Source organism: Ostrinia furnacalis, unplaced genomic scaffold (assembly GCF_004193835.3).
Source record: "Ostrinia furnacalis isolate ACB-3 unplaced genomic scaffold, ASM419383v2 OfSCF6032, whole genome shotgun sequence".
Lineage (NCBI taxonomy): Eukaryota > Metazoa > Arthropoda > Insecta > Lepidoptera > Crambidae > Ostrinia > Ostrinia furnacalis.
Window position 1 is genome coordinate 10,653 of NW_021136271.1, and position 23,030 is coordinate 33,682.

Below are 23,030 nucleotides of genomic sequence, written 5' to 3' on the forward strand. Positions count from 1 at the left end.
TAAGGTATCACAAGAGGTATAATATCTTTAGATTTCTACAATATGATACTTGGGACATTCTGTAAAAATCAACATAACTTTAATACTAGTAATGACATCATTAATGTAATACACATTTAGTATTATCAGCCAAAGCTCGTTATGTATGATTGTTCGTGTTAATCGTGTCTGTTAGCGTGTAGGCTCGGCCAGTAGACTGCCGACATCTAAAATTAAAAACCCCTCACTCAATTGGCAGGGTTAAACTGATGAAATTAAACGATTCGTCGACGTTTTAACGCAATTTATTATGTTGTTGTGTTTTAAAATCAACTGTAGGCATAGTTTTGCTCTGATCTATGTGGGTGGGTGGGCAGATATTTGATATCTATCATTTTAATCCTATTATTCTATGTAATAATACAAGTAGAATTCGCAGTTTTCTATGATATACATTCATAGTCGCCAGGTAAGAAACACCTCACCAACTCAATCTTATAACATTGATGAATTAATCGGTGTTGTCATAACAAGCTTAGAAAATATGACTGAATTTGCTTTAATATACCTCAGTATCTATAAAATATCGTCTTTAGACTCCTCACCTTAAAAGTTTCATTACATCTTATACAGAATTTTCGAAATCTGTCCAGCCTCTCTCTATTTTTGTTACTCTAATGTCGTGCGTCATTTTAATTTAGAATAATCTTGGGTTCCAAATTATTTTGATTTATTTGCTAATATTTAACACTATAAAATCTTAACTCGCAATAAAACGATATTACATAATTTTGTACATAAAGTGCAGGAGAGAGTAACTCCATTATGTTTTATTTTATGTTTTAGTCTTGCCATTCCTAAATATATTTCACAGTATTAATGTGAGACTTTTTATTGCAAATTTTGCGTTGCGTTCAGTTTTAAAATTGTGTGAAATGATTTAAATGAGTAATATAGATAGTGCCATCCACACAGACGCGCCCCACCAATTTTGGTTGAGGGAAGCGCGGAGTGCGGGGAGTTTGATCCGAGCATCGGTCGCGAAATTATTGTAGTGTGCGTATGGATAATTATTAGCGTATACCGATAACACTCAAACATTAGCGGAGGCATGCAAATATAAACTATAAATAATTAGGACGATTGATGGGGCGCGTCTCAGTGGATGGTACTATCTATATGCAGTGGTTGTTGTTAAATCACTTGTCAATATCTCCTATGCTGAGACACCGAGCACCCAGAAACTTAGTGGAAATCGATTTACAATTAAATTCGGAAATTAATTAATAAAGCTTTCTATATCGTAAAATTCGTAAACTAATCGACCACGCAACGAAGTAGAGTTTCGTAGTGAAACTTAATCAAACAATTTACTGGGCTACGGTTGTTTGGCACAAGTTTTCGATTTGAGCTACAACTATTACTTGTTTGTAACTGCTTGCAAGATAATTTTGGAAAAATGATTATAAATCACGAAATTAATGAAACATCTTTGAAGATTATGTATTTTAATATATTCCATTATTATTGTTTTTGTTTCAATCATAAGGTATTTTTATGTAAATAAATATTTAGTGTGATACTGAAATTAAAAAACACCACTTGTTGATTTTAGCCATATCATAAAGAGTAAGCAGGTATAGTTAAGATGAGTTATGCTATGGAGTCTTGTTTTGCTCATTGAGTACGTCCTATGTCGTCGGTATGGCTTGTAAGGGCAAGAGTATGGTCTTGCATTTGTGTGTTCTTGGCTTTAATCATATTGTCGGCATGAATCATGTCACTTTCTAAAATAAAGCTCTGAATACACAATCAAGAATGGACGGTCTGAAGGCAACACGTGATGTTAACGAATGTAGTAATGAATAATGGATATTTTTGTATTTAGAACTAAGTTATATCATTGTAAAAATATATAAAAATAATATAATATGATCTATTTGAAAAAATACTCTTTCATTTCGGAAGTCATTTATTTAATTTAATTAATTTTAAAAACATAATGTCAGGGCTTGGTTTAATTAATTTCTTGGTCTCGTACGCACGCTAGCTAAAATACTTAATTATTAATCACTTATTCCTAAAACAACTAGATATAAAAGTTTACAATTAAAGGTAATCGCATACATTGTTCATTTCTTACAACACAGCCATGCTCATAGGCATTGTTACATTTATGAAACACTATTCTAATATTTTTTATTGTCAATATAAACCCAGAAATTATTCACAATTAGATGCTACAAATACGGTAACTAACTTATAAGAATTGTAGAGTACATATTCATTTATGAATTGAAGTACATAGAAGTAAGAGATCATCAACGTAAACATCGTTGAATTGATTAATCACGACTTTACTTGAATTTCTCGGTGGTCCTTTTAGTATTGTTTTATAAGTGGGCTATAAGTACCTATTACAGATTTTGGTGAGTAATTTTATCTAAATAATAATATTATAATTCTAGATAACAATCCTGTTCATGACTTTTGATTTCGCTGCTTTTACAGGTGGGACTCGAACGCAGGACCATTTCACAACGTCTTTTTAATGAGCAGTCGACTAACAAGCAAAAGGTCATAGAGCCGAGTCCTACTTCGATATAAGCTCATACAAAAGTGAGTTACATTAAAATTATTTATCTACATAGACTAGCTAGCTAGAGGTTACTGAAGTGGTAAATGGTAACTATCTTTTCAAATACGACCGAACTCATCATACGTAGGCGGCATAAAGTAGGAACCATTATGATTAACATTTAAAATTATCCAATGCACATACACATTAATATTGGTCCATTTTTAATATCGGTTTGGTCAAAATGACACATGTAAGTCACGACACTGTTAGTTTGCACGCGGAGGCAGGCGGCGTGGAGTAGTGGTTGCTTTGCGCGGTTCGTATAGGCCGCTCGTACTCGTCCCCGCTAGACCAACCAAGCTTTTGTCTAGAAAAGGCAAACAAAAAATGATATAAGAAATCATGACGCATCAATGTGCGCCCTAGTCGCTGCAATCGACTGTTGAGTTATTTAGTAGTTAGTTGAGATATTTGAGGAGGAAACATAAGGTAGCTATGTAGAATATAATTTATGTAGGGAAGGCAGCTGCCCCTCCCCCTGGGTACATTTATCGATAGCGTGAGATTTTTGGGTAGCATGTGATGCTTTGAAAGCTCCCTGAGATGTATCGGTAAGCGCATTGTGGGTCGTCAAGGTGGATAGATGACGCTGGATGCAGGCCGCTACCAACCGACCAATTTACAAATCATCGGCGGAGGCCTGTCCTCAGTAAAATGGACGTCGTTGCGGAAAAGCGCTGGATGCGTGTCTGTGTTCAGCGGTGAACCTTCTGTGGTTGAAATGGGGGCCATTCATTTATTACGTAAGACGATTTAGGATGGGTGTCGACCATGTCTTATTTTTTCTTACAAGAGGGTGGGAGGGACTCTCGATAGTTCTTACGTAAGATCACAAAAATGCGCAGTTAAAATTATACTTTGAAAAACCGCAGGTAACCGATTCTTACGTAATAAATATTAATACGGAACGCTAAAAAGGGGGAGGGGGGGTCAGCCTATTCTTATTTTTTCTTTTTCTTATAATAGGGGGGGGGGGGGGGGGAGGCAAAAACTAGCGAGAATAGTCTTACGTAATAAATGAATGGCCCCATGATGATGATAATGATCGAGCAGTGACCACAAAGGAACATACTTGAGGTACATCTTGACGTATTTGTGCGCGGACAGCCGCGGCACGTCATCAGGATCGGGCTCAAACGTGAGGTAGTCTTCCGCGGACGCCGTGTCCAACAATTCGTCGAGGCGCGCGTGCAGCTGGACGAACGTCGGCCGCTCGCGCGCGTTCTGTCGCCAGCAAGAGAGTATTTCTTCATACCTGGATTGATAAATTAGATTGATGAAGAGAAATAATGACACTGAAATAGACTTCGGACGCAGGTCGGCCGTAGTAAGGACAATCTGGTCAGGTGGGGATTCTTGGATGGCTTAACCGCTTGAGTCCCAGACGGCATTAATTAATGTCATTACAATTGATTATCTATTGTGTCTAGATTCGCGGGCCTTGAAGGATTAAACATGGAGTGCAGGTGCGGTTTTGTTCCCCAGTCGACGAAGCACAGGATGTCGTGCCCTGCGTGCCCAAACAAGGAACTTCCTGCACGCAGGAAGATTTAATGTAGGCTACTGACAACGCCACTCTTGTGGTGCAGTTTTGGGCTGACACTGTGTGGGTTTGTTGTCGACACGACAGAAAGTTGCTATTAGCGCTACACTTCTAAAAAATGTATGGGAAAACGTCACTTTTGAAGTTAGCAAACGTGTCCTCGCCGAAAACATGCTAAAGTTTTCGGCGTTGCTATGGCGATCGCCATTTTGCTTAAAATTTCTAACAGGTGCTATTTTCGGCCAAACGCAGCCAATGTAACGAGTCAGTGTAGCAGTGCTAGTTTGTTAGAGTCAGCGCGTCAGTGTCAGTGCGGCCATTTTTGTATACTCACAGCGGCTGGGAGCAGTTGGCGGGGCGCGGCATGCGGTACCCGGCGCGCAGCAGGCGCGGCAGGCGCGCGGGCGGCACGCCGGCGTCCGGGCTGGGCCGTGTCTGTGTAGTGACGTGTACTCACTACTCTATGTCTGTGTAGTGACGTGTACTCACTACTCTATGTCTGTGTAGTGACGTGTACTCACTACTCTATGTCTGTGTAGTGACGTGTACTCACTACTCTATGTCTGTGTAGTGACGTGTACTCACTACTCTATGTCGCGCGCAGCAGGCGCGGCAGGCGGCACGCCGGCGTCCGGGCTGGGCCGTGTCTGTGTAGTGACGTGTACTCACTACTCTATGTCTGTGAAGTGACGTGTACTCACTACTCTATGTCTGTGTAGTGACGTGTACTCACTACTCTGTCTGTGTAGTGACGTGTACTCACTACTCTATGTCTGTGTAGTGACGTGTACTCACTACTCTATGTCTGTGTAGTGACGTGTACTCACTACTCTATGTCTGTGTAGTGACGTGTACTCACTACTCTATGTCTGTGTAGTGACGTGTACTCACTACTCTATGTCTGTGTAGTGACGTGTACTCACTACTCCATGTCGCGCGCAGCAGGCGCGGCAGGCGCGCAGGCGGCACGCCGGCGTCCGGGCTGGGCCGTGTCTGTGTATAGTCTGGTCCGTGAGCACGTAGAATTTTGTCCAATGACCCCAAGCTACCCATCTTTATCGCTCGCGCGTAATGATGTTACTGTCGCACTCGCACACTCACCGCGGGCGCGCGTCGAACAGTCGCGACAGCAATATAATTACGCGCGAGCGATAAGGATGGGTAGCTTGGGGTCATTGGACAAAATTCTACGTGCTCACGGACCAGGCTTTAGTGACGTGTACTCACAGCGGCTGGGAGCAGTTGACGGGGCGCGGCATGCGGTACCCGGCGCGCAGCAGGCGCGGCAGGCGCGCTGTTGGCACGCCGGCGTACGGGCTGGCGCCCACGCTCACCACCTCCCACATCACCACGCCGAACGACCAACTACCCTCAAAGAAAGAAAGAAAATCATTTATTGTAGTGCCAACTTAACATCAACAACACAGATTAAAAGTAAGAATGTACTACAAGTGGTACTACAAGTACTGGAATGGAGGCCGCGTACCGGAAAACGCAGCGTGGGACGTCCACCTACAAGGTGGACTGACGACATCGTAAAGGTAGCAGGGAAGCGCTGGATGCAGGCTGCTACCAATCGATCAACGTGGAAAGCATTAGGGGAGGCCTATGTTCAGCAGTGGACGTCCTATGGCTGAAATGATGATGATGATGACTAAAAGTAGTTTTAACCAAAATTGGCCACCGCTCAGCATGGGTCATGCTCTGTGGTAATAAACCCCAGAACATGACGTTGTTATTCTGCGGAAGTCAAACATAGAGAGATCAATACTTAATTGTTAAATAGGCTAGATTCCTAAACACACTTTGCCCTTTTTCACCATCAATCCCTATGGTAACACATTACAGGAATTTTGTTTACATAGGTCACTTAAAAATTAGGGATTGATCGTGAAAACGGGCATTAGTCCGTCAATTCCATTATAAAAAAAAATGGACACGTATATTTTTTACTTGTCAATCAAACAAATAATTACGAAGTTATGATGCGTTAAAGTTCCGCGTGACGTCACAAGGTGCTACACTTTTAAGCACGCCTTGACGTCACGTGCCTCTTCAAAGTATTGGCGCGCTTTATCTCTATATTTATTAGTTTTATTAGAGAAGTGCCGATGCAAACCTTTCAAACGCTATCCAATTGCTTATACAGGGTGGAAACGATAGGTGATCTCACTCGATTATTTCTAAACTATACAAGACTAGCGGCCGCCTGCGACTTCGTACGCGTGGATCCCGTTTTACCCCCTTCCCGCTTTTCTGTTGAAATTTTTCCTGAATTTTCTTTGCTATGAACCTTACGGAGCCCGAGACCTTTCCAACGAATGCAAAACCGTGGAAATCGGTTCGTGCGTTCTGGAGTTATAGCGTCAGGGAGGAAAACCCGACTTATTTTTATATAGTAGATATCCAAAAACTGCTTACTGATCCTAAAAGTGCTTCATGAGCTCTATCCAACGGAACCAATAATAGGTTACATAATAAATTGGATCTATCTGAAAATTCAATGTTTCCAGCCTCCATACATTTAGTAAAACCTCATAATATTAAAAACTATACAAGATATCCAAAAACTGGTAACTGATCCTGAAAGTGCTTCACGAGCTCTATCCAATGGTACCAATAATAAGTTATAAAATAAACTGGATCTATTCGATAATTCAATGTTTTCAGCTTCCATACATTTAATACTGCCACAATCATAGCACTCATGTCTTGATAATATTATAGCAAGTAAAGCCTAAAACCAATGTTTTCCGTGAATAATTTTAAATAAGAATGCAATTCACGAATTAATTTTAAGTGTTTATTATTTAAAATAAAAAAATTAACACTTCTAATATTGTGTGTCTGGCATAGTGGCATACATTTAGTATGGAGGCTGAAAACATTGAATTTTCGGATAGATCCAGTTAATTCTGGTATCGTTTGAAAGAGCTCGTAAAGCACTTTCAGAATCAGTAATCAGTTTTTCGATATCTTGTATAGTTTAGAAATAATCGAGTGAGATCACTTAACGTTTCCACCCTGTAGAGTCTTAAGTCATTGATAGACAGATCCTTCATTTAAGCTGCTATCCCAGACTAGCCACATCAATATTAACGGAACATTCAAGTCAAATAAGTATAAGTTCAACTTACACATCGCTCTGAGTAGTGTAAATCCTTCGGGTCAGCGATTCTGGCGCCATCCACTTCATGGGCAACTTCCCGTTCCCTTTCTGCTTATACAAGTTTTCTTCATACACGTCTCTGGACAGCCCGAAGTCTGCGATCTTCAGCGTTCTATCACTGGTCACCAGAACATTCCTCGCGGCCAAGTCTCTATGGACCAGTCTGTTTGCCGCCAAGAACTCCATGCCCATGGCAATTTGCCGGCAGAAGGACAGCAGATCTCTCGTGGTCAACTCCGTGCCACATGCCCCTTGAAGCTCATATAAATTATTCGCCACCAGTTTGGAGTCCTCGCCTTGGAGCGGAAACTTGAATAAATCCTTGCGGTAATCGTACCCGTCGATGTTGTTGTTGAAGTATTTTGTGTTTCGCTTGGTCACCATAAAGTCCCAGCAGCATCTGAAAGAAATAAGTGTGACAATGAAATAGACAAGTGGGTGGGTAGTGTTTAAATTCTGAGAAAGTTTGATTCATAAATAAGGGGATGTATACAGGGTGGAAACGATAAGTGATCTCACTCGATTATTTCTACACTAAACAAGATATCGAAAAGGAAGCAGTAAACATTAAATTTTCGGATAGATCTAATTTATTCTGTAACTTATTATTGATACAGTTTGATAGAGCTTATGATGCACTTTCAGGATCAGTAACTAGTTTTTTGATATCTTGTATAGTTTAGAAATAATCGAGTGAGATCACTTAGCGTTTCCACCCTGTATAGTATAGATTGGTATAGATCTTGTATCTTGATAATTAGTCCAGTCAGTTGTTGGTACAAATGAACGTGGTTACCTGGAAAGTTTTCCGGGAGATTTGAAAATTCAAATTCAAATCTTTATTGCGTACTAAGTGACAATTATTGTAATGGTGGAAATTACATACACATGGGCTTAAGACTTAGTGACCTAGGAGGTATTGCAACAGAGTAGGTGGCTATATACATGATATACATCATACATAATAATGAGATGTAACATATGCATACGTCGATGCTAAAGAATAACAAAACAAGCAGATTACAAATTAAACTATCTAGAGACATTTTCGGTGGTCAGTTGTTAGATATTCGTTAATTGAGTAGTAACATTTAGGTATTAAATATTGTCTCAGAGCTTTAGAAAAGCGTTTAATGTTAGGTTCGGTTTTTATGTGTTCAGGAAGTTTGTTGTATTTGGGCTATTTGGGCTACTGGGATTTGACAGTTTGTCTTACCTAAGGTAGCTGAGCAAGTCTCCCCTGCTGCAGTACTCGGCCACGATGTAGGGCTTGCGGCCGCTGGAGCAGCCCACCAGGCTGACCACGTGCGGGTGTGCGCCTACGCTCTTCATCACCTTGATCTCCGTGCGGAATGATCTGATTTCATCTAGGGATGGGAAATCTGCGAAGCGAATATCGTCTGAAGATCAGTTTTATTAATTAAACGAGTACCTACTGATGAACGAAATATCAAAATAGTAAGACACGCGACGTTTATTAATGAGTTAAGTAAGTACATTATGTTCTCACGGCTTGAAGTTTCGGCTGCGATGCTGCAGCCGTGGTCACAAGCAAACTGGCGGTTCGCGGCTGCAGCATCGCAGCCGAAACGTCAAGCCGTGAGTACATAATGTAATGTAACTCATTAATAAACGTCGCGTTAAGACCCGTGTCTTACTATTTTAATTAAAATGGAACACGAAAGTTTTAATCTTATATGAAATATCAAAAGGATAGTGCCAGGGTCTGGACCAAGTGCTGCCCAGAATCAACCCATAGTGCATTTTGTTCCTCAGACCAATACTAATGTGTAAACCGAAGCGCACTGCAATCTATCCCTGGAGTTAAGAGAAAAAAAAGAGATTTGTTTTGAAATATTCACATATAAAATATCATCGATGTATACGTACTACGCATAAGATTTCGCGATTGTGGCATTAAATAACCCGCGATATGTTGAACTTAACCATACTGCATCCGTACACCTTACTTTAGTACGACTTCGACATTCTTTATAAGCGATCTAGCGCTGTTGCAATAGTTTGGTTACTTGACAGAAATCATTATTTCCAAAATGAATCAAGAAGTTTTAGTTCTCTATCCTTGCGAAAAATCAATTTATTGGTGTATTACAATCGATGATTGAAGTTATTGTAAGCTAAAACTTCTTGCTCTATTTTGGAAATAATTAATTTCGGTCAACTAACCAAACTACTGCAACAGCGCTTGATCGCTTATAAATAATGTCGTAGTCGTACTAAAGTAAGGTGTACGGATGCAGTATGGTTAAGTTCAACATAACGAGTGTTATTTAATGCCAAAATCGCGAAATCTTATGCGTAGTAGGTATACATCGATGATATTTTGTATGTAAATAATTCCAAACAAAACTCTTTTTTTCTCTTAACTCCAGGGATAGATTTCAGTGCGCTCCGGTTTACAAAATTAGTATTGGCCTGAGGAACAAAATGCACTATAGTTTCATTCTGGGCAGCACTTGGTCCAACTTCCATACATGGATTGGCACTGTCCTTTCTGATGAACTCTGGAAGGAGAGTTTGTGTGTGGTATATGACAACGTTATTTCCAAACACTATTATGCTTTATGTGAGTATCTAAATAATATTATTAGGCTCTTACTTCTAATACATTTTTCGGTTGATCTAGGGTGGTCCTCCTCTCCTAATTGCCGTGCCCTACAGGACCATAATGTTCTAATTTTAAGTACATAATGGACGCAATAAAATATTGAGTATTAATCTACCTTAAAAGTGGGGGTGTGGACCTGTCTAATCACCTTTGAGCATTTTCACAGCGACCTCCTTCCGAGCGGAGCCAGAGTGCCCCTCCGGATGACGTCAAACGCACCTTTCCCTATTACTTCGTGGAGGAGCAAGCTCTCTGAGGGCAGTTCTCTCGCATCCTGACTCGTCGCGGCCTCGGCATCCCCCATCTCCTTGCGCGACTTGTCAAATGACGCAACGACATCGCAACCTTATGACCTTAGTATTAGTGTTTACCTTTCAGCATCTTCACAGCGACCTCCTTGCCCAGCGATGCCAAGGTCCCCCTTCGGACGACGCCTAAAGCGCCCTCTCCTATGACCTCGTGGAGGAGCAGGCTCTTCAAGCGCAGTTCCCACGCGTGGCAGCCTCGGCATCCCCCATCGGCAACTTGTCAAATGATATCTCAACCTTATGACCTTAGTATTAGTGTTTACCTTTCAGCATTTTCACAGCGACCTCCTTGCCCAGCGATGCCAAGGTCCCCCTTCGGACGACGCCGAAAGCGCCTTCTCCTATGACCTCGTGGAGGAGCAGGCTGTCGGAACTCAGCTCCCAAACATCTTGGCTGGCCGCGGCCTTGGCGTCCCCCGCCTTACCCGCCTCCTTGCGCGGCTTTTCAAACGGTTCCTGCTGGATAGAGGCCAAGGATTAGGTACCTGATGGTAAGCGATCACTATTTTATAAGAAGTCACTGTCAAAAGAGTTACTGATGGGCTTTTTTGACCGCCTTTTTATACTTAAAGACCTCAATGTTGCATTCGGTAAAAAATACTTAATGAGGAATGACCCGACCCACAAACTGTTTGTAATAAATACCCGTGTCTCGATAGCCATTTCAGTAGATTATGTTCAAGGATTTTACGCTAACATACGATCCATTTGCAAATAAGAAATAATACATACTTATAAAACGTGATGTTTATAACCTTTCTTGATTTATGAGTTCATTGAGTCCAGTTCACCTCCAAGTCTAGCCAAACACGATAAATATTTTCCAACTAGCCAAATACGATAATATTTTCGCTCCATCATGTTGGAAATCGACCAAGTTACGAACTCGACTATAAGCATAAGAATATAAGTTTGTCATATTTTTCGTCCGAATCAGCCTTGTGAAGTTGCACTTACAGGGAAGTAGATATGTTGCATCCTGTTCACTTGGCGCCTGCGCCATAGCAGTAATATAACCGCAGCCACGACGCCCAGCCCCACCAGTGCTCCCCACGTGCCGCCCAGCGCTGGGCCCAGGTTTACACCAGACGGTACTTTTACTGGAGAGAGCACGTCGAATTGATTGAGAGACATTTTTACCAGCAAAGATGGGACTGCAGCAAAAACCTTACCTCGAAGCAGATGAGATCAGAAGCTGTTGTCAATGAACGATTTGATTTGCCAGATGACTTTCCTTAAGCATTATTATTCTTGACATCAGATGTTAGTGAGTGGTATTGAGTTACCAGCAGATGATGATGCTGATTATGACTTAGAACCATTACCTCAAGCTGATGACTTCGGCGTAGTTTTAGCAAGAAACACACATAAGTGATACAAACAAAAAGAAAATACTTAAGTAGTTAATAGGTATTAGAAGTTAGAAGAATTAGAAGGTGATGAATGGTGTTGATCAATCGTAATCACACTTACTAGGAAACTGGGCCCTGCTGCTGGTATAGACCCGTCTCTTCTCCAGAACTGAAGCGATGACTACTAGATACAACCCACTGTCTTCTATCTCCTCGAACACTACCGATGTTACGTTCTGGCAACAATATATCAAGCTATTAAAATTTTCTTGCGATTAGAGTCGCTTCTCAACTGAATTATAAATATTACAGAGTATTACACTTGAAAATTTCGACGGGTTCGTCCAGTTTCTAAGTAGCTCAAATGGAAGGACAGTCTCCCAGCAAGCGAAAGGTCGTGGGTTCGATTCACGCCTAGGCAGTTCTATTTTATCAAGTTGTTTATTTTAAAAGTTTAGATAGACGTTGTAACAACATGTAACCAAGACTGTACTCGCGCCAATTTTCGCCAGATACGAAACAATACATAACAAAATGATGAAATATTTTGGTGAAGAAGTGCATTTGATGAAAATAGGAAAACATCTTGTGATCAAAAATTTTAAGGGGTGATTTATTAAATGCTACGGAAATAAATAAGAATAAGAGATGGGCTATTGTGTGTGACCTGACAGAAAATAATATCTCGGAAGATTGGATAATTAAGTCGATGACGTCAGATCTAATAACTTTAGGCTGAGTTGCACCAACTTACCTACTTTAAACTATAACATTAACCGGTGTTTTTTGTACGGACTTTGACGGATTTTTGGAAGTTTGTTAAAGTTAAATTAAGATGGTGCAACTCAGCCTTAGATAATGTCAAAGATTTCGTACGTACCTAGTTTCGTACTAGTTTCGTCGTAGGCCACTGACTGATTTATTGAAAGAAAACATAGGATCATGGGCGCCGTAATGATGTCGGGGCAGACTTGCAACTCGGGGCAAGCTTGACTAACCAGGAGTAAAAGAAGTGTATGAAAGAATACTTACCCCGGGAACCTTTATGCTCCTTTTAACGTGTTTTGCTACAAGTGTGACGTTGAAGGCGAGAGGCTGATGGAAATAGGTCCAGTTCACGGACACATCCCACCCGTGCTCGGCAGGGTCGGCCTTGACTGACAGGTTATGAGCCCTTTCGTAATCTGCGTAAGAATAATTTGGCTGCTTGTAAACATCCGTTTTTTACCGGACTAGGGCCCGATTTTTTCGCCAGATTTAAGTAGCGGTGGGTGGTGTATGGTTTATAATGAACGTGTGCACATGCATCGGACATAGGTCCGGCGAGAAAATTGCCAGCAAACAAAGGCTATCCGTTTTTTGATTTTGATAATTCGACGGTCCGACGTTCGGTGAAAAAACAGAATGTTTACCAACAAGCGGCCTCTGAAATCTTATTCAGTTACATAAAAATGCTATTTTTGACTAACATAAAAAAACAACAACACTTAAGTTTTGTGGTGTTTGTGGTGAAGAGAATTGGATTTTTTTGTAATACTTTCTAAGTAATGTTTTGTTTATACAAACATTGATTTGATTGACGGGTCGCTCACCTATACAATCTTTCATGTTCACACAGTCTGGTGTGTGGTAAGAGAAATGCGTGACTCCATACTTCCCGATTAACCGAACTTGGCACTTCTCTCCCATTGGCAATCCGCTCACTTCCATGCTTGTACTTTCGTTCGGCTAGAAATTTACAATATGACTTGTTATTGTTTGTATTAAGTAGTTTACCTACCGATTCATTATCTAATTTATTAGACGAAAACTTACCCAAATCTTAAATTCTGTTTTTCCGCTGCAAAAGTTCACGAAATCGAAACAGCCGTCTTCAGCTATTGGAAGAATCAGGAAAACATTAGGTTTCACGAATTAGAATTAGTATTAAAAAAAGTTAAAACACGAACTTTTTTCTTTTAGGCCTACTTCAGCAGACACAGTTGCACAGCGATAATCGCGCAGTTTCTGGGTGGTTCTCATTAGAGACGAGGCACTGAATAACCGTCCGGTAACATTTTGATGCAAATGTACGAGAACTGTGCAGTTTCGGCGCAATTATCGCCGTGTCTGAACTAGGCCTTGTTCAGTTACTTCTTATCCTAAAGTCTTACCATCAAGCGGCTCCCAACTGACAAGAGCGCTGACTGCGGAGGTGCCATTCACGACCTGGTGTTTCTGTGTCACTTTAATGCTGTAGTTTCTGCTCATCACGTCCCCTGTCTGGTTCCAAGATCGTACGACGGGTCCCCGAAGCCAGGGCGAGTGGTTCCCGTCGAATGAGATTAAAGTAGTCCAGGTTTGGTATTCACCAGAAGAGATGTCAACTTTGCTCAACTGTTTGTTGTTGTTTTCTAGCAGGTCGTAGGGTAACTGGAAATGAGTTATCATACATAATATAATGTATTAGCATTAAACGAGGCACAGCTTGCTCATGTCGAATTTCAGGCTGGGTTACACCATCTTACTTTAACTTTGACAAACCTCAAAAATCTGTCAAACTCCATACAAAAAAAACCGGTTATTGTTACAGTTACGGGTAAAGCAAGATGGTGCAACCCAGCCTAAGAATGTAAACTACCAGCTTATACGATTTAAGACTGTTTAGTTTACACTGTAATAGATATTTCCGTTCCATGAATGAAGTCTCGATCGAAGGATATATGATGAAAAACCTGTACCTACACCTATAGGACCCACTAGCTATATCTACCTACCTACCTATCACTCTCAATTCCACGTAAATTCCATGAATAGAGGAAAAGTCAAAGAACCTAACTAACAGTTTGCTACTTAGTTGATAACATTGTAGTAAGTAGGTACTTATTACCTACTTATCTGCACGATGTGGAAGTTATTTTGGTGCACTTTGCACCAATAGCTTTGAAATCGAATGCAATATTTATTAGGGAAAACGGTCTATGCACGAATGCGGGTAAATTTGCGTACCTATCTAGCTGCATTCATGAACCGTAAAATCCTTTAAAATACAGCTTTCATTGTTATTATTTTTATGGTAAGTAGGCACTATTTACTAAGTAGGTAGTTAGTTATTTGAAAGAGTAAGGTGTATGTATTTTAATGATGATGACTGATGAGCACGGCCGATAGGTACTAAGGCCCGGTTCCACCAAGGCGGAGCCACAGCGGAGCAATGTTTTTAATAACCAATCATATTCCATTAATTAAGTAGTTATGTATTGAAGAAGCTTTGGAGGAAACCGTCAAAACCGAAAAAAACACTTGTCAAATGTGAACAGCCTGTGAAAGAATATTATATGCTCAAACTTACATAATCTCCTTCTATGGCAGCAGGGTGGATCTTGGTGAGGACCGTCAGCCTTCGCACCCCAGGGTCGTCTATAGGCTCTATACCATAGATAATCTTCGACGGGTAAGTGCACCTCGCTTCAATATTTGGTGGTTTCTTGTCCTGGTACTTAGTCGAATCTAAAAATAACAACATGTCATGAATGCTGGGGCCACACTAGCGGCTAACGTCAATGCCCACTAGCGCGGTATTATTGCGACACTAACGTAGTGTGATGTGGCCGCTTCATCGCATTAATTCTCGCGTTAATCTCTGATGTATCGCCACTTGAGCTATCGCCAAGTCAGTCAGTCTGTCAGTTCAGCCAACTGACGTCCACTGCTGGACAAAGGCCTCCTCCAAGATTTCCACAATGAACGGTCCTGCGCTGCCCGCATCCAGGCTCTTCCCGCGACCTTCACCAGATCGTCGGTCCACTTAGTAGGAGGCCTGCCCACGCTAAGTCTTCCAGCCTGTGGTCGCCACCTGAGAACTTTTCTGCCCCAACGGCCATCGTGTCTACGAGCTATGTGCTATCGCCAAACAGCAATGTTATTGCCGTTGTCAAATTATCGCGTTACGTCCATCATCGCAATAATTCATGGTATTTCTCGTTAGTGTGGCTCCAGCATAAAAGTTTAGTTGAAGGATTTGAAACACTAAATTAATGCGGTCTGCGGTCAGGTCAAAGTATAGAAAGCCCGCACCATGAAGTATGATTGACACTTTCTCACCGTGTAGACCCCATTATGTGTCACATGTCATTAAACTACATAAAATGTTATTTGTATAAAAATGCGTTTAACTTACTAATGAAATTTATATGGCAGTCTTCTGCTGAAAACGGGGTGGACTGAAACAAAAAACAAACTCATGAAAGTTTCATTCATGGAAAATTATGCTCCACGTTCCACAGCTTCGATTTTATTATACTTAATTCAAATTTAAGATTCAGAGGCAACAACAAGTCGGTTTGTTTTTTAAGTTTTTGTGCTACCAAAATACTTTATTGCTACGGAAGATTTTGTTTCTACCTATGTTGTACCGATTCCAACGAAATGAAAAATTTCCGTGGTATTTTGGACTATGACCACCCAAATTAGGATCAGTAATTGCTTGGCAGCAGCAAAAGCTATCTTTGGTCATGAGCTTCTGTTTACGAGACCCCATGGCATGCGATTGACTCGTGCGCACCTCGGTTTGTCAACACCACAACCGAAATAAATGTTATTGCCATTCCTAAGAGTTCTCGCGATTCTTCAACTCGATTATAAAGTCCAAAATCCTTGATTTATTACTTAGGTAACTTGTATCTGACCTTTAAACAGAATAAGAGATAAAGAAGTAGTTAGTTGTTTGTGTACATTTGCAAGTATTTTGTTGTGATAATTATTAATCTTCTTTGGATCATCGTCGCTAGACTACGCCAGTTTACTGTGTTCATAGGTAAATAGCTGAGAATATCCATTTTTCATAATGGCTACCCCCCATCAATAGTCTAATTCAGCATAATATCTAATTATCTAAATAATTTTGTGACATAGTCTATTAATTATTATGTACTTAACTAGTTAAGCTGTGTTTCAGGTATTTATAGCTCATTACAAATACAAATACAAATAATTTATTGAATTTAAAACATACATTAACATTTACACTTGTATACCTTAACTAATACAGAAACAAAAAACAAACGGTGAACATTTTTGCTGACTACCGTCAACACAGACAATATCACTCGTACGTCCATTCAACGGAGCAGCGGTCGGGCGTCATAGAAAAACGAGCGTTAATAGTAGTGCTGTTGTTTAAAAATTGTCATTGTTTAAAAATATAGTGATTTTCTAAGTTATGCAACGCGAATGCCTTTTGATCAATAATTGATCAATTCGTATCCTAATTAATTCCTAATTATTAGGACTTAGGCCTGATTTTTCAATAGCCGGATAACTTTTATCTGAAGAATAATTTTGTCATATTGACAGTTTCAGTATGGAAAATATGTCAAAATGACAAGTTTATTCTTCAGTTAAAAGATACCTGACGGTTGAAAAATCAGCCCTTAGTAAAATTAGAAAGACGTTTTCACATTTGAAATAGTAAGTTCACATAATTTTGCATTAATGTTAATGGTTTGATTTTTACCACAGTATAAATACGCCTTATAGTAACTGCTGTTTCTCTACTTATTTTCTTAACGCGAATGAACTATAGCATAGTAGATCTAGTGCATACTATGGAAAAACATATAAAATACCATTCAGCAGGACTATATTATATATATTTAGAAGAAATTGTTTTGTCAAATAGGGCTTGCAAAGTGTTTATTTAGTTATAGGACTTTAGGTAATATTGACCTAAGAAGTCCGTTAAAGTACATTATTTTTGACTATTTCGTAGACAGCGCCGTAGTCTTCTAAGGGCGCACAAAAGAATATCTGATTTGTTTGCTACTGGTTTTCTTCGTAGTTTTTTTTTCATAATTTAAAAATTACAACTTCAGTAAAAACTCATAAAACTAATTTATTTCTGCAAATAGGCTTTTAAAAAGCACTTTTACACGTCCCAGTATTAACCCTACCACTGCTTCAGGACAATAAATGGGCCAGTGCTGAGAAGAAGCAGCGCAAGAAACTCAGTCACTATTGTCAGCCTCTTTTTCAAAGGTTTACATGCTTTATAATATACATAGTTATAAATATTTATGCGAGCTAGGCAGTTACGCATCTCAAACATTTTTATCTTTTAAATAATCATCAACTTTATAGTAGCCCTTTTGAATTTATGAATGGCATTTCTACAACAGTTTGTGGTAGTTAATTTATTAAAGAATTTAATACATTTTCCCATAAATGAATTACCAATCTTATGCAGTCTGAAATTTGGAACGGCAAGTTTATTTTTAGTCTATGGACATTGTATAAGGGAGAGTCCGCTAATTTGGACCAGTTTTTTTCAATCCCATTTTACACATAGTTTTCTTTTGTTTTTGCTAATGTCCATGGTATATAATAAAAGATACATTATTCAACTTACTATTTCATAAGTATTAATTAACATGATTGTTGTATATTTAGCACAAATCAACAACGTACGAGTTCAGAGCTTCGGTCCAATTTAGCCAACCGGTTCGATAATTTGTACCACAGGGTTACTAAATTGGATTTCAATAAATTTCAAGCCTATAAAAAAAACTATGGCAAAATATTATACGATACATTCTTAACAAATTAGGAAACGAAGAGGAACAGTAGTTAATAACATAGACAATCGATATTGTTTTACACGTTATCACGATTTTGAGTACAAGTTTTGTAATTCCTATTATCGTAACGCACACTTGTACCTAATCTACTTTGCCAGTCTTTTGCTTTCATTTATTGTTAGTCAAACATAACTACCCTATTATAACTTCAAAATTTGATTTCCAAAAAAAAATTTCAAAATCCTTTGGTAAAGTTCCATACAACTTGATGTGGTACAATTTAGCCGACTAGGTGATAGTGCTTTTAAAAAATCGGTAAAAAAATAAAGCTTATAAATACCGAAAAATGTTTCAAATAATTGTAATCCACACTAATTTACGCTTCTAAATAATATATTAGAAACACCCTGTCATTAAATTTAACAAAATTACAATCTAAACATGTATTGTCAAAAGTTACTTGAAAATAATGAAAAAATACTTTTCAAAATAAAACACACGTGTTTGTTGTCACGGCAAAAACCACATGGCCGATATTAATTGATTTTAGTTGTGTATCGTTGAGTGTTGCAATTACAGACATTCAATAAATACTTTACGAAATATGAGGGTGGTACAATTTACCCGGCGGTACAATATACCGAACTCTCCCCTATTAGTTATTTGGACTTTTCTATCAAACGTTAAGTAAGAAACTATTTCTCCTTATCTACTTGTAGATAGATAGAAAGTAAGTATGTAAGTACCTATTTAGTGCTTCAAAACAGGTTACATTAGGTAGTACATGAAAGCAGTGTACAAGTACAAGTGGTATGAGACTAAAACGGTCTATGACTTTCATTTTTGATTAATTTCAGGACTCATTAAACCTTTTTAATCAGCCTTTCCCAAAGTGGGCAATAACGCCCCCTTGTGTAAAGATTCATTAAACACCTTTACATGTAAATTCTTTCTCGTAAAAACTACTGAGTGGAGTGATTAAACTTTACAGGATTATTGTTATACAGGGTGTTAGGTAAATGGGTATATGAGCCGACACTAGCCCATGTTAACATGGGCATATAAATGGTATGGTGAAGTCAGAAATTTGATATCATTATTTTAATTTTCATACAAAATAAATTTTATAAAATCCGATTTGTATGAAAATTTAAATAATTAAAATTAAGTTATCAATTTTCTGGCTTCACCATATCATATATATGCCCATCTTACCATGGGCTAGTGTCGGCTCATATACCCATTTACCTAACACCCTGTATAGGACATCGGTATAACATAATTAGACTATAAACTATAATTTACTTTGACGATCTGTGAGAAGCTTTTCACGCAGGTGTAGCCGTGAGCAAAAGCTAGTATACAAATAGGTGTGTAATACACAACGATATTGAATCTAATACATTTGTAACGAGCACGTGCTTTATATAACTATGTAGAGTGCTGTGAAGAGGTTATTAAAGTTACTAGCTTTTTCCCGCGACTTTATCCGCGTGAAATTTAGTTGGTCAAAGATCGTCATAATATAGCCTACCTATGTTATTCTGGGTTAATAAACAATAATACTGATAGTTTCATCAAAATCCGTTCAGTAGTTTTTGCGTGAAAGAGTAACAAAGATATTAACATCCAGACATCTAAACATTCGCATTTGTAATATTAGTAGAATAGCCTATTCTACTAATATTACAAATAAAACTAATATCCTATGCTAAGTACCTATTTAATAGGTACTTAGTATAGGATATTAGTAGGAAGTAGGATAGGATTATACATACATAAGTACCTAAGTGTGGAATTATTATCCTAAAGTGTAATAACCATCAAACAGGAGCCTCCACAAATAGTGATAAAGTATATTAAACACGTCTGCAGCATTTTCGTTATCTTGATATCGACCCAAGTTAATCGTTTGAAGTACCTAGGTATCAATACATAGTTAACTTTTTTTTTCTCTTTAGATGCCTTGTTTGAATGTTTTTATGCAAACATGAAGTGCTCTAGCAAATTAGTATGATATCCTCATTCTAATTTGGACCGGAAATCAAACCTGCACTCGACCTTCTAAGCCAGGGGTTCCCAAACCTATTTTGTTTACTGCTCACCCCCATTTTTTTCACCTTTTTAAAAACCACTAAGACGAAATTACAAATCCCCTCCCAAGCCTACACAACGTTCCGATGTTTTTTCTGGGTCGCATAGCCCCTTTACGTCTGCAGCGCCCACAAGGGGGCGTTATCGCCCTCTTTGAGAAAAGCTGTTCTAAACGATTTACCGCTTTATGCACCATCGGGCAGTGCAAGTGTAAAAATACTTAAATAATAATAAAAAACATTTATTTTACTGTCTTCTTCAAACCGATATCACAATATTTTGTGCCGATATTGTAAACTTCAATAAGAAGCAAGAAAACAAAGTGACATTGTAAAGTAAAGCTGCGTCTCCAGCGCTTGTTTTTCCCTACACAATCAACGAAATTGCCCACAAAAAATATTGAATAGCGCAGGTTAGCGTACCATCCCTATATTGTTGACATTCCACCAGCTCGCACTAAGCGTTTTGATGACTCTTGTTTAATGTGAACAGCCAGGGACTGGAATTCGTTGCCTGCTGTTGTCTTTCCCGAAGACTATATAACTTTTCAAGGCGAGAGCACAGAATAAGTAATATTAATAATTAGTAGTTACTATGGCGAGAGTGAATAGGCACTTACAGGACAGATACCATCCTAGACTGCATCCCACTTAACTCAGGTGCGATTGTGGTCAAATACCTGCCTCGTTATGCATAAAAAAAATTGACATCTTTTTGTTGATTGTGTGGAGTAGGTAAATCACGCGCTGGATAACAGTAACGGGTAAATTAACCTTATGTAACTTAGTCAATTTTATAGCATTTTTATTGATATGTCTATCTGACAATAAGTGCATTTAATTAACAAATTGTAGTAAAAAAGCAACTTTTTATGTTCTCGTTAATTTGTTATTTAAAGCAACATTATCAGCACTCAAAGTTTTTTAACCATTCCAAAGGTGGATATGATAGATCGCTGTATTATACTTTCTAATAGTTAACTGCCGCTATACGCAGTATCGATGAAATTGATCTGATTACCTACTTCCTGTGATATAGATATTTTGGCATAAAAGTTTAAATAAATAAATAGAGTGACTGTTTGAAATGAATTATGCATAGTGAATTATTATTTATCTTATAATTATAAAATACATACCTTATTGGAGTTGATGTGGTAAAACTCTAAGTCGAAGCAAATATCCGATGCAAGTGCGACCACGGAATTTTCATTTGTATCCAGATTGTTCATGTAAGTATAATTTCCAACATTTCCACCATGCACATTAACTATAATATGTGTAACCACCAAAACTATTGATTTTACCAATAAAATATTAATTAAATACATTTTTATTTATGCTAAACAAACTTGCACATCGATTAAACTTTTGTAAAACTATGCATGCATGTACCCACTTTTGTTTTGTGAAGTCAATTGTTTTTTATTCTTAAAAATATTTTCTTTTTATTAACGAAAAAAGTAAGAAAGTCACTGGCTAGCAAAATTGATAGAAAAAAAAACACTACGAAGGGCGGGAAAATTGTGAAAAGAAGGAAAGAAGTTCCAAATTCAAAGTGTCAAACGCGTTGTATCGCTGAAACGTGCGGCTGGTGCGTTAGCGCGCCCGCTCCTCGGCAGAAACTGGGGCGCCGCGAAGCGCCACAGAGCTTTATGGCGCCGCTGCGAGCTAACACATCTTTAGTTTATTTAAATTATGCCCCTTATTGTTTAAAAAGACACCTTGGTTTTAATTTGATCAGATAGCCTGATGATCCACTGTTGGATCCTTATTTGTTAATTATTTGTATCTGTACACCTATTCCATGAATTAAGGTTTATTGCGATTGGTTTGAATTATTAATTTCATCGAAAATTCGTGTTGCATTTAAATTAACTTACTGTTAACGTTCACATTTAGTGCGGTACTAACTATGACCACCATAGGATGTACCCGCCACAGTGTGCAATTTACTAAATTAATTTAACTGAGTTTTCAGGGCTAAAACACGTACTTATTCAGTACGTATTTTATGAACCTAAACTCGTGTGTCATTAATTAATCACTTGAGAAAAGTTTACGCCCTTTTAATATCAATATTTATTAGCTACTTATTATAAAAATTAATTAATTAGTTAATATCATAATTTTTCAGTAAACATAGCTTTTAACTAATTTTATTGGAAAACGTTCAGAGTTCGAACACCAATTTTCATCAAGTCAAGTCAATCAAGTTCGATTAATGAAAAATATACAAAATCTCTTCAAGTTGTCTGTAGCTTCAAAAATTAACTTCATTAAATTCGATTTTTAGGGTTCCGTAGTCCTGACAAGGAACCATTATAGTTTCGATATGTCTACATTTTATTTTTCATCTTCTACCCCATCAAGTGGGATATCATTGGATAGGTCTTTTAAAATGGCTTAGGGGTTTCTAAGACTATTTTTCCATTTAGGGATCTGTTTGCAAATTATTTAAGTTTAAAGTGCCAATTTTTGTTCGAGTAGGGCGTCCCCCCTCAAGAAAGTAATTAGTCATTTAACTCTTGTATTATAAAATTTCTTAACTAGTAAAAATTCCATAGAAGAAAATATTAAAAGTGACTTTAGATGAAGTAATTGCTTGCTTCTGAAATATATTGTGTTATCGATGGACAACTACGGAACCCTACACTGCGTGTAGCACGACACGCACTTGGCCAATTTTTTTTAAATATTATAAGTAATTTGTTTTTAGCATAAGTTACTAATTACTCCCCTTAGCCACTAGTGGTAAGCTA

General features: G+C 38.5%; 1 protein-coding gene across 2 annotated transcripts; it reads right to left on the reverse strand.

The window, feature by feature from the left end:
• Window positions 1-1,945: 1,945 nt before the first annotated feature.
• On the reverse strand, window positions 1,946-21,881 carry torso (tyrosine-protein kinase receptor torso). Of its 2 annotated transcripts, XM_028317081.1 has the most exons (16): window positions 21,408-21,881; window positions 15,781-15,823; window positions 14,953-15,110; window positions 13,775-14,033; window positions 13,437-13,498; window positions 13,214-13,349; window positions 12,654-12,805; window positions 11,743-11,857; window positions 11,227-11,369; window positions 10,596-10,725; window positions 10,333-10,395; window positions 8,549-8,714; window positions 7,301-7,732; window positions 5,391-5,528; window positions 3,693-3,875; window positions 1,946-2,927 (listed from the first exon to the last, which is right to left on the reverse strand). In XM_028317081.1, exons 1-16 carry the CDS (start codon window positions 21,597-21,599, stop codon window positions 2,816-2,818), a joined length of 2,484 nt encoding a protein of 827 aa, XP_028172882.1. In that variant the 5' UTR covers window positions 21,600-21,881; the 3' UTR covers window positions 1,946-2,815. The 2 variants fall into 2 exon arrangements, with proteins under 2 accessions (XP_028172882.1, XP_028172881.1); XM_028317080.1 differs by lacking the exon at window positions 10,333-10,395 and having other exon boundaries at window positions 10,533-10,725.
• Window positions 21,882-23,030: the final 1,149 nt, after the last annotated feature.

Bases quoted from the DNA above. Each gene is read 5' to 3' on its own strand.
- torso (XM_028317081.1), bottom strand. From the start codon at position 21,599: ATGTATTTAATTAATATTTTATTGGTAAAATCAATAGTTTTGGTGGTT. The intron at 12,806-13,213 runs GTGAGCGACCCG...ATTCTTACGCAG, and splicing joins GAACATGAAAGATTGTATAG to ATTACGAAAGGGCTCATAAC. The intron at 7,733-8,548 runs GTAAGACAAACT...TATTTCTTTCAG, and splicing joins GACTTGCTCAGCTACCTTAG to ATGCTGCTGGGACTTTATGG.